Source organism: Stegodyphus dumicola, chromosome 2, assembly GCF_044657685.1.
Source record: "Stegodyphus dumicola isolate Sdum_Otavi_A_Nest chromosome 2, ASM4465768v1".
Taxonomy (NCBI): Eukaryota; Metazoa; Arthropoda; class Arachnida; order Araneae; family Eresidae; genus Stegodyphus; species Stegodyphus dumicola.
This window is the reverse complement of record NC_140769.1, coordinates 237,776,188-237,789,437: the sequence shown is the minus strand read 5'-3', so window position 1 is coordinate 237,789,437 and position 13,250 is coordinate 237,776,188. Positions and strand designations below refer to the sequence as shown.

The window sequence follows — 13,250 nt, the reverse complement described above, 5'->3', positions numbered from 1 at the left end:
AGTTTATGCTAATACGGTAATGTAACCTACATCACCCCACAAAATGCAGAACTGGTTAAATGAACATTATACTAACTTCCAGGTTTTCTATCAGTCTCAGTATTCACTAGATTAAAGCTATATTGAATGCTTACTAGCTAAAGCAAGCCTTAGGGCAATTTGGAACATACAAGGTGCTCAGTGGGCACCACAGAATATTATCAACTTCACATACCCTATAACGACTCCAACACTTTGCTGCGTTAATGCAATGCACAGTAATCACAATTATTAAGGCATATTAATTAGGAATGTCCAATGTTTTACCACTTCATTTTATATCACAACTAAAATTATAATAATGGTTTCTCCCAACAGTAAAACTTTGAGAAAATAAATCCTCTAGGAGTTTTTAAAAAATATTATGAATTATAATATAAACTCATTCTTATATATCAATATAAACTCATTCTGAACTTTTTTCTTAATGATAAATAATTGGTACTTTTGGCTTAGCTGGACACATTCTGTGGCTACGCTTTAGGATTACTTGTACAAGTGAACAGAACAAAATGGCAGTTACCGAAAAAAACAAATCTGAAAACATTCATCAACATACAACAACAACAACAAAAAGTATTTACTTTCATGAATAGACAAAGATAAAATTTTTATATTTATTTGATTATTCCATTCTTCCAAAATATGCAAATGCTTTTCTTGCTGCAGCAGGTAGAAACATTGCAACGCCATCTAACTATGATAGAAAAATATGGTTTCATTTCATGATTTTGATTACATGTTGAATTTGTTGCCAATCTCTCTCTTTTTTTGAAAAAAAAAAAAAAGAGGCTCCCTCCACTTCATGGTAAATCCCAAACTTTCATCATTTCTAAATATCATATTTGCATAACAGTAAAATTAGATGCTGCTTGCTTTAAAAAAAATACTGGAAATGATGGTGAATGATTTCCATCAGGTCTGCAAGCAAGTCAGCACAGGTCTAAATTATTTGGCAACTTTCTGCTATGGCTAACCGATAGATACTAGATAATCTTTCTGAATCACCTGATTAATTGAGGATAACACTGAGATTAAACTCACTAGTCTTTAAATTATTTCTTATGTGTTGAAAGATGCTATCAACAAAAAGTAACAAAATACCAGAGTATTGTGTAGTATAGACCGAAATCTTAATATAAAAAATTTTCAGGATTCACAAAGTTCAAGCAACATGGATAATACATATCTTTAATTTGAGTAAAGTTCCATACAGTTAGAGAAGCAAAGATTATCTGAAAGTGATTATACCCACCAGTTAAGCAAATCAGTGGATGGCAACTATACCAAGGGTGAAAAACCTGCTTCGAATTAGGGCAAAAGATCGCATATTTTTCACTAAAATAAGATTTTGTAAAGTAAATAATTTCATTTTGTTTTATACATTTATGTTTGCCTTTTATATATTTTTCTTTAAATAATTGTTTAACCCGGCGGAAGCCGCACCAAGAAAAGTTACTAGAGTGGGCGCGTGGGGTATCACATACCCCAATATTTAAAATACAATAAAAATAGTATTATTTAGTTTTAAAACTTTTTTTTTTTTTTTTTTTTTTTGTTCTCGTGTATTATAAATAAGTGAATAATTATTGGGTTTCAAAAATTAATTTCCGAAATAATCTTAGAGTTAGAATTAAGATAAATGAAAATAATAAACATCATGCCTCTAAGTTTCATTGCCTCTCTAATACACCATGCTTATTTTATTTCTTCACACTTTGAACGAAATACATTCATGCGTTCTTGGCACAGAATGTTTTCACATTTTAAACATTGCATTCACGTTCTTCTGTCCTTGGCGCGAGGGCAACAAATTTAACACATCTTTCATACTTAGTTGTTTCGAATTTCATGTATTCGTTTTAATTCTTCATCGAAACTTCTGCTTTTGTTTTGCATGCAGTACGTCAATTTCTTGGAAAAGTATTAATCTCTGATCTTTGTTCAATACTTTTTTCATTAATTGTAATGCTAAGTCCTTCAAAAACAGACTTCTGTTTCTTGTTGGTGGATTAGCATTTAAATGTAATATAATTCAAGCATTTATTACAGCAACATTCAGTGCAGGAAAGAAAATTACCATTGGCCACCTTCTTGTTATTCTGGCAATTGAATGATTGGCTGACATTTCATCCCCCATATCCACTGCTCCTTTAGTCATATTATTAAAACATATAATTCCTGACGTTTTTCTCCAATAGTATCATCTATAGTATGATCGTTATATAATGTTGAAAGCATAAGAACAGTTTTTCTTTTTTAGAAACATCAGGAATTAATGTTTTATCTTTTTTGAAACCAAAACATTGTAGAAAATATTCTTAGTTTCATCTTGTTTCCGAAATGCAATCTTCATCGCTTTCAAATATTTCTAATAAATCTCACATGCGTTGCATCTCCAGTTCATAAGGACTCATTCTTTTTACCATAATGCAGTTAGAAATTTTTAAGAATTTAATGTCAAGTACTTTAAAATCACTTGCGAGTAGAAATATTTACTGTTACACTCTAGAAATAAATTTCTGAACTAAATATTCAGTCAGAAAAACACTTACACGAACAGGCGCGTGGGGTGTGTCATACCCCAGTTCCAACAAAATACCGATAAATCTTTTTCTGAAACACACAGGCAAAGAAAAAGCGGTTCTGAAAGTCAACCACAACTAGAAACTCAGCTACTGAAAGCAGCACAGAATTTCAGTTTCACAAGTTACGAATATTCCACTTTTATGTAGGGTTGGGATATGATACACCCCACGCGCCTTCCCGCAGGTTAAAATATCAAAAAGTTCTGCAAAATCCTCACCATTGCAATTATAACATTAAACTATTACAACTAAAGTGATCATGCTGTGATTTAGTTCTAATGCAATTTGAAAATTTTTGATGATTTTCCTGCTGACCAGTTCACTATTATATGAGACTGATTGGTAATAGTTGTGAAAGCTGAATATGCCAGTCTGTTATCAGATTTTGACAATAGTTGCCAGTTTTCTTTTTATAGAGAAATTCCCTGCCTCAACTGTTTCTCTTTACAATGACTGCAGAGCTCTAGCAATGAACTGAAAAATATAGAAATTCCCATTTAAAAAACCGGACTAGCAAAACAGATGGAATAATATAATAATAAAATGCGAAAATAAATGGGATAACAATAAAATGGGAAAGATAGTAAAATAGAATTAGAGACTAAATACAATGCACATACTTACATATGGACTACACATACAGCTATAGAACTTGTTTTCATATTTAAAAACAACATATACCTACATATACTACATCTTATTTTTTAAATTTGGTACGTGTTTGTTTCTCAACAGATACATATGTGGTAACTGTCAATATAACTTTAGCAGCAATTTAAGTAACAGTCTTCAGAAGTATTAATGGCAACTTTTTTTGAGGCAATAAAGACTACCATTTTTTGAACACTTGCTTTTATTTATTTATTTATTTTTATTTCCAGCAGATACTGCTTCGTAACAGATCTTACTATTTGCTGCTTACTTCTGCTACCAGATTAATTCTGCAGTTCTAATAGAATCAAACAAAATATACTATTCCCTTCAAAGAATGCACTATTAAATAAAAATAATACAGTCAAAAGTCGTTAATTCGGACACCCATAATCCGGAATGATCTATAATCCGGACCTCAAAGCTACAAACTTTCTGCGAATGCGTCGCGTTGACTGCCTTTACGGCTGCGAATATGCGTGTGCGCAAAATACGATTACGCACGCGCGTTTAATGTATAACGGACGGTATAAGCTAAGCTAAAATTATCTAATTCAGTTAATGTTGCAGATTGCGTTGTTCCTTAATCTTCGAATTGGATTCGGCTTATTATTTTTTGCAGACTGTTAGACAGGGTTGCCACTCAAACAGGAGAATGAAATTCCCTGACTTTTCCAGGTTTTCCAGGTGCGTTTCAAGAAAATTCCAGTCTATCCGCGTAACGTACGTTGACTACGCTAAGAGGTAAATTATGGTATTACTTGTATTGTGTAGCAAATTCACTTAATTATTCAATAAATCCCAGAGGACATTTATTCTTAATTATTCTTGGTATACTTTGTTTGATAATTTTGTTTACTTTTCCACTTAAGAAACTTAATAAAATTTAAGATATATACATTGGATAACAAATGTATGTTTTATTTAATTATTACTCATGATCATCACCAGTTCAACACGAGGCTAATGTGGTCCTTATAAATCACAATGCAATGCTAAATAGTTAGGTTAGATTTTAGGTAAATTTCATTTGTGTGAGGTATGTTCTTAAAAAGCACCTTAACAAATTGAAAACACAAATATAATTATAATAGTTGTTGTTTTCTCCATTGAAGATTGAGATTAGAATCTTCCCAATCTGGAATAAAATAAGGCTTTTTTTGCAAACATTCTGCAGCTAAACGAAACAAAGAAATCTATTTTAATAAATTGAGGTATTTTATATTTAGTTCGCAGCATACATAAGAAAAAAAAAATATGTGCATTAAATTTCGTGATGGTATGTCATCATACTGCTAGAATTAATTTCAAGATTATGCCAGAGAAAATTTCCTGAAATTTAGAAATATTATTTACTAATAATTAATAAATTTAGAGGGAAGAAGCATCATTAAATTATACGAATAACAAAAATAAAGATAATTACTTAAAAATTGAATTAGAATAGTCAACGATATTTTAGCGAATATAGTTATATTACATGGTTAGCCTAGATGACAGATTACTATTTTTTATTTTACTGCAAAATGGCAAGGTATTTATTAAAAAGAAAAGTTTTAAAAGATTTTGCGGTAAAATTCTAGTATACGGTAAGGCTTTGGCACGATTTTGAAAATTGTCGCCAAGACCAAAATGACCCGTTTACTGCGCATCATCATGTCGCCAAATCCATACATGGAGATTATTTTAACCAAAAAACGTCTATGCAAAGAATCTCTAATTCTTTGGTCTATGTAAAGAAGAAAATTTTCCATACAAGTAAAATGCTATTACGCGGCTAGAATGCGGAGGGAAAATTTGCCAAGGGATTTGGCGACGGAACCTGGCGGCCAGAATTTCCCTCTCCGCGATGTGTACCGAAAATTGAGAAACGTGTTAAGAAGAAACGTTCTTTGACAAAAAGAAAGCTACGAAAATCCGTTTTTAAATTATTGCGAAAAATCCAAGAAGAAACGTTTTATCATAGGACGTTTCTTCTTGGATTTTTCGCAATAATTTTAAAAACGGATTTTCATAGTTCCCCCCCCCTGAAAATTACTAACCTATGAATTAATTTACTTGCGCCAAAAAATATTTTCTTGTGCCGTGCGCTACAATATAGCAAGTGGTAAAGTGTCTCATTTACGCCGCTCCGCATCTGCGAGTGCAATCCAGAGCTGTAACTCGAGAAATAAACAATCTCGTTGTTAGGCGACGTGTGCACCATGTTATTTTCATTTTTGCGATAAATGCTTATCGACGTGGTGTTCACGTCGCTCGCAGTTTGAGACAAAAACATCTCGACGTGCGTGGCACGTCTTTTTAGCGCAAGTGGTTAAAGAAATTTTAAAGGATATTCATTTAATGAACTCTTGATAACATGACCTTCGAACTTCGACACCGGTTTCCAGCTTTGGCGGCAGATATATCACGCATGCACAGCTGTTTCCCTCTATGATGGAACGGAGCCACGTCTGTTGCAGAGAGGTTTTCCTTCTTTACAATACACATTCTTTGATTCTAACCTCCATGGTACCGTATACTAAGATTAAACCCATTTTGTTTTATACGAGAACAGGTACTTTCTTTAGTTCATGCACTGCACATGCGATTCTCGAAAATACTCGAAACCGAAAGTTGCGGGAAACTTGCTTGCTTTGCCTTTCTAAAAGGCAATCAAATTGGAGCTGCGAAAATTGGCTCTATGCCAGCAGACACTCACGTGATAGGCAATTCGCCAAAAAAGTTATCTCTTCCGACGTCGGCGCAAAAATCGCTTTTTTTGGCGGGATCATTGTATGAACTTCCCTGACTTTTCCAGATTTTGACAAAAATACTTAAATTCCCTGACTTTTCCCTGAATTTTTTGGTCAATTTTCGAATTCCCTGACTTTTCCCGGTTTTCCAGGTAGCGTGGCAACCCTGGTTACAGCAATTTTATAAAAGTAAGCTTGAACTTTCGATTATGTCAAATAGAATTTCTGATATATATTTACTAATATGTAAAGGATCTACAAAGCGAAAGTATGTTTCAAAGTCCATTAAACAAAAAGTGGAATTGCTTCAAAAAATAGATAAAGGCATATCCTTTGTTTATCTAACCATTCCGAAATCTGTTTATCAATTTCACGCTGCTCTGCGGCGGGAGTACGCTGCGGCGCGCAATGAATTAGAAGTTGATCTGTCAGCACTATCCTTATCTTCAGGGCAGATGTTTTTATTTTATTTGGCTTATAATTCCTTACTAAATGTAGTATTTCATCTCGATGTACTCCATCTTTGATATGATTTAAATCAAATTCCTCGTCATTAGTTTAATAAAATAAACAAATAAATATTAAGCTTTTTTTTGTAAATTTTGATACCCTTTAGATGATAATTGCTCTTTATTTCATAAATTACATTTCATATTTTTAATTTTATAATTTCTGCATGCCATCTTACCAGATTTAAACTGATGATCTATAATCCGGAATCGCCGAAGTCCCGACGAGTCCGGATTAACGACTTTTGACTGTAGTTGCAACAGGTAGATGGCTGCAACACAAAGTATGCATTTTTGAAAAGTTATAGCTTATTTAGGTAATTATCATATTTCTGTACACTAGATAAAAAATAAACATTAAAAATTTAATTAATTTATTAATTTGATAAAAACTAATACTGCAATTAAAGCAAAGAATGAATCTCAAAAATATAAAAAATGAGTTAATCTTTTGCTTATGATACAATAAATTTTTATAATTGGTGTAAAATACTTATGCATAAAAAACTTTTATATTTTGATAAACAATTAATGCATTGATTTAAAAATCAAAACTGAAAAAATATGTAGGCACTGGCATTTACAAGTCAGCAAAAATATTTCAAAACAACCAAATATGTTCAAAGAAGTAGAAGCATCCCACCTCATTAGTGCTGCTAATAATTCATGATAGTACTAGATATTACATTAAAAATGCATAAAAAGAATTTTATGAAAAAAGCTTTCATGCTTTTACAAAACTGTACAGAAATAATGATATGGAATATGATAAAAAATCTTACTGAAAAAATACAATTATTTCAACTAAATTTGATGGATAGAATAAATTCAATCAAAATTCCTCTATATTTCTTGTATACTATTTATAAAAGGCTGCACTAAAGCTTTTATATATTAATGCAAAACTTTTTTATTCAAAAGAATAATTAAATAGTTGGTAGTTATGTATTATCACAACCATCTTAGTAGAAGTTTCAGAATAGGCCAAACACTGGTAACCAGGTGCATAATAATTATTCAGGCAATGATATGCATAACAAATATTCAGTTTTCAAGTTGCCACTTTCATTATGTTCTTTTTGCTGTATTTGAAGTTCCAATGGCTTTTACAGAAAATTTATGATTATTTTTTTGCTTTAAAATCAATTTTAAAGTTTGTGCTTGAGGAATTTCCCTGATAGAAGAAAGAGAACTATAACTTTCTGCAAGAATATGGTATTTTGCTGAAAAAATCACTATCAAAACAATACTTCAAATTCTTCCTCAAAGCGATCACTATGAAATTTCCATCACAACAAAAGCAAAACCCTGTCTGTAACTAGATTCCCTGCTTCTTTTTTGAAATAAATATATACTTTAAACATAAAATATGTATACATATAATATACATTTTTTTACAATAAAAATAACTTTTCTTTTTCTTCCTTAAAATTCGCCAAAATGAACCAAGGTGGTTGTGATAATATGAAAGCACCAAATAATCTAATATTTTACCCTTTTAAAAAATTTAAAGATGGATACAGGCATAATATCAAGTGAAAATAGCTTACCAGGGTAAGCGATGCAAATTTTGATACTCCAGGAACTACAGTAAGATAACAAAAAATTAAATGAAAGAAACTATATATAAATAAATATTAGGTAAGTGAAATATTAAAGATAAAAGTATTAAGCATTTTTGGCAATTAAATTACTTATTTACTTGGATCATACAGAAATGATTGACACAATAGCTTTCACAATGAAACTATTACACTATGCAAAAGGAAAACAAGTGACACAGACACAAGGGGGCATGAGCTACTCAAAATGCATAGATGGAGCTGGCCACAAGTGAACGGTATAAGTCAGCGCATGTCCCTTTCGCCATCGCCATTGAGAGCGTGGACAGCAATGACGGAAGGTGATTATCACTGTCAGAGTTGGACAGCGTGGTTCCTATGGAAGGAAGGGATACAGGGTTGTGAGATCCATTGTCGCATGGTGCCAGTGTGCAAGAACAAAGCCCACTCAAAGCGTACCGTATCCTGTAGGTTGGCCAAGTTCAGCAGTGGAGTGGAGACCGCAGCCAAAGGTGTCAGCGCGGTATAACCAGCAACATTGCATACAGCAGCAAATGTAGCAGCCATGTCGAATTTGGTCATGGCGAACGAGCGCATAATGTTCAACAAGATGCAGGAAGAGACAGGGCTTGTGCAAGGAACATTGCAGGCGATTGTGCATGGTGATTTGGAGATGCCAAATGTGGGTGCGAAGTGGGTGGATCTCAGACATCGGACTATGGCTTGCTTTACAACATGAAGGACGCGGTCAGGGGCCAACATGTTGAATCTTCTGCCGAATTGCATGCAACTGTCCATAGGTGGTGCACCAACACCCCCATAGACTGGTTTACCAAAGCCCTTAGGGACCTCCCAGCCAGATGGCAGAAGTGTATTGACATGGGCAGGGTTTATTTCTAACTGACGTATCATCGGTTTTTTATTAATGAATTATATTCCGCTCTGTGGCAGCATTTGTGTCATTCATTTCTGTACGACCTAAATAATATGAAATTTTACATAAATTTTAGGTAGAGTAACACAAAATCTTGAATTGTTAAAATCTAAAAATATTTTAAAGAGTACATAAAACATAGAAATGGTGGCTACCTTTTACAGCTACATATTAAAAGAAATGCTTTTGTGAAACTTTCTGATATAAATAATGGGCTCATATGTCATTTACACATGACAAAAATAAAATTAAAAAAAAAAAAAGTTTTATATGTTGGATATTTCAAAAAAACTATCCCATGTGCTACTGTTTATTTCAATTCAGTTATTTGACTGAAATAGGCACATTTTTGTAGCACTGATTTTGCAACTATGGAAGAGCAGTCATATTCTTTTTAAGGAAAGAGGTGTGAAAACTTCAGAAATTGTATGATGTCTGTGAGGAGTACTCTGTTCCCACACTGGGGGGGGGGGATTTAAAGGCTGTTTGATTTGATAGCTACCATGCTACAGATATGTGGATTGAGGTAAAATTGAAAAATTTCTATGAGCATGGCTTAAAAATATTAGTGTCTCAGTGGGATAAGTGTATTCAATTACATAGGGATTATATTGAAAAACTGCATTGTAATACAGTCAAATACCGAAAATCCGCCGGCCTGAAATCCGCGTTGCCTCTCAAAATATAAACATTTAGTTTATAGGTTCCGGAACTGCAACATGGAGCACAAAATATTGAAGAAAAAATACTTACTGGATAATGACGTCATAATTACCAAATAATAATAAGTCATAACGGAAATACCAAATTATTGACATCATGATAAAAGTTTTTTTCCCTCCAATCTGCATCGAGGTAAAAAAGCAGACGATTAACTCAACTCTTCTTTCAAGTTCACGCTTCACGTTGTTGTACTTTCTGAGCTTTGTTATTTTACGAGATTGTTTAGTGCTGTCGTTTTTTTATACGGATATTTTGTAGACAAATTAAGAATATTTTAAATTTCAGTGCATTTTAATACAATGATGGATAAGAAATGCACTCGTGATTTTACTGCTTGCAACATTGGAAAACGTACACACGTTGCCTTGACGGTAATAAAAAAAGTGGAAATTCTGCTAAAGATGAAGGCAGGTGCTAGTGCTTGGTTTATAGCAGAATTGTATGGAATTGCCACACGAACTGTATATGATATACAGAACAATAAAGAAAAGCTGTTGAAATTTTACAGCAACAGTGATTCTAACATCGGAATCCGAAACCAGAAATCTTTACATGAGGCGAAATCGGCAAACCTTGATGCTGTCTCGTACGAGTGGTTCCGGCAATGGCGGAGTGATGGGGTACCTATTTCAGGACTACTCCTGAAAGAAAAGGGGAAGCAGATTCATGCTGATTTAAAAATAGAGGAGCCTAATGTAAATGAACAATATAATATAATAAATTTATATATGTAATAATTTAATGCACATGATTAATTATTGTATTAATGTACTTAAGTTAATTAAATGTATCTAATATGTATTTATTTTGCACTTTTAGTCTGAATATTATCTTTTCTGTCCTGAAATCTGCAAAATCCTAAAATCCGCACAACCTCTGGTCCCAAGCGCTGCGGATTTCCCAATTGAATAAAATAATCTGCAGTTAAAAGTTAATGTCACACTGAACTCTCAACATAGTTAGTGATTTGTGATGCACCTTGCTTTAAAGTAAAAAAAATCTGCTGTGTACACCACGACTTCCCAATACGGAATATTACATTATTCACATTTTTTCCTCCATTTTATTAAAACTTATTTCCTCGAATTTCATTACAGATATATTTCTCATTCAATTAATGCAGTTCTCACTTCGAAGCAAGGGAAAAATACATAAAAACTCAAAATACCTTCATTAAAAATTTAAAGATATAGAAAAACATAAAACACCAAATACAGTTAAAACAATTTTTACAATTAAAATTACACTTTCTACGCAAAAACAAGGAATCCGGCCAGCAAGCAAGAAGGTAGACTTTTCGGTGCACAAAACTTAAAGTTTCCTTTTGGCCCCACTCGCCAAAAAGACACTGAAGATGCAGAAAGACTTAATTCACTGTTTTGCTAAGTTTAATTTGTAAATAAATGTGGCTGCTATGATTAAAAAGCCATAGCCACACTTAAACAACTTCTGGCTGAGTAATAGAGCAAGTATATATATTTATATATTTTTGGTGTAGCCAATTGTAACCAAAATAGGAGGTGCACAACTACATGTTACAGCAAACCTATATACACAATTTCAATGTTCTGAGACTACTCTTTTTCGAGTTATGCGAGATACATATATACATACATCAGATTCCACGAAAAAAAATTCTCCTAAATCCATTTTATATCAGTTTTATAATTCGTTAGGGAAAAAAGATAGTTAAATTGCATTCGATAGTGGTCAAAATGGATATTTTCGTTGAAATATGATAGCCAGAATATTTCGTGATTACAATACTTCCTTTACTTCGTACAAGGAAGTAAAAGAAGGCAAAATCACGAACACTTAATTGATTCTAAATTAAGATATGAAAATAATTTCAGTAGCTCCATAGGTTCTGACACTTTGATCCTTAATTTCCATCCTATGAAAAGCTAAAATATCCTTACAAAAGAGGTACCCAACCTAAATAACAGTTTTGTCAAATACGGTGATGCCTCACAAAGAGAATATGATCTATTTCATAATGACATTCATTATGTGCGATGCTATTTCTCAGAAGTTACTATGTAAATAACTGTAATCCTATCCTATGAATGAATGAAGAGTTATACAAAATTTCGAAGATTATTAAATGCATCACCACTACTGGAAATGCTATACATGAAATTATTTATAAAAAATACTTGCATACACTATATATGTACATAGTCTCAATTTTTTAGTTCGGTTTAATCTGTGTCTTTTCAATCCTCTATTGGAGAAGGAAGATTCAGCTGTCTTTTTACCAATTTGCTTATCTGCCTTTCAAAAGTCCAGGTTTCAAAAAGTTTGTAAATTGATTTAGAAGTTATCTACAGTGATCTCTGTCTTCTTTAGAATGGTCTTGAAATAATGCCTGGATTCAACATCAAACAAGTTATCCATAATGAAGATAACAATTTATTAGGGTGCAGATGCTTGACAGCAAATTCAATGTCTTTCTATTATTTACGGCTTTTGTATTGAATTAGCTATTTTTAAATAGAATTGTTGTTAAATTGTTTCATTTCCCCATGCAATGCTGCAAGCGATTTATTTGAAGAGAAAGCTACGCCGGAAAAATTAAAAATACAGGTGCACGTGCATTTAATATATCTCGTAACTGCACGCTTTTGCTTTTCGGGAAAAAGAGAAAGTTCTCGTGCATTTTAAAAATCTTATAAAAGCGGCATTAAAACACCTCAATTCAGTTGTTTTATTAGTTTTGTTTACAAAACTGCTGTGGCTTACTGTAGCGAATTCATGGTGAAATCGGATTAGCTTTCTCTACGTTTCTCTGTTTTGAATTAGTTCTATTCAACGCTTTCGTAGTTTAAAAGATAACCACTGTGAGATTTTATTATATTGAATGAATATTAAACGAATATCTGAGGAAATTCAATCATTTTGTTTTATTTGTTGTGATAATAATAAATTTTATTCACTTTTCATCGGACTTGAGCATTCAAATTATTATGAACCCATACACACACAACACTATTACTAAACACATTTTGGCTTTAAGAAACGTGGAATTGCTCTGAATTTTACTTTCAGAAGATGTTTGATAATTGCAGTTGATGCAGAGCCTTCGTGTTCTGCTAACCAGAAGAATCTTCCCTTGCAGCCTGCCCATACTCCTAGTTAAGAAAGGTATGCAGTGTTTCAGTAGTAATATATTAAGAAATATGTTTATTTGTCTACTCCTTTGTTCACTGTCTTTGTTTATACACCATTCAAATAAAAGGTAAAACATATTTAGCTCACGTTTAATGTATGATAAAATTTGCATATGTTTGATAATACGGAACATTTTTTTATTCATATGCAGAGGGTTTATACACTTTTAGAATAATTTTGATAAGAATTTAAAAACGCAAATGCTTTGGAATACCAATTTCTAGCAAGAGCTTATTATTTGAAATAAGAAATATTGTTGGCTACTTTTAAAATTATTCTTCTTTCAAAATGTTGCATGTAAACATGCTGTGGATTGAAGGATATGTTTCTACACTTTC

At 32.5% G+C, this 13,250-nt stretch overlaps 1 protein-coding gene across 2 annotated transcripts in view; it reads right to left on the bottom strand.

Moving 5' to 3' along the window:
- Positions 1-13,250, bottom strand: part of lin-52 (DREAM core complex component lin-52) — a 42,822-nt gene that overhangs the window by 16,635 nt on the left and 12,937 nt on the right. For both annotated transcript variants that reach the window (XM_035354512.2, XM_035354506.2), the window contains exon 3: positions 8,073-8,107. In XM_035354512.2, coding sequence (XP_035210403.1) covers positions 8,073-8,107 — 35 coding nt within the window. The remainder of the gene's footprint in view (positions 1-8,072; positions 8,108-13,250) is intronic.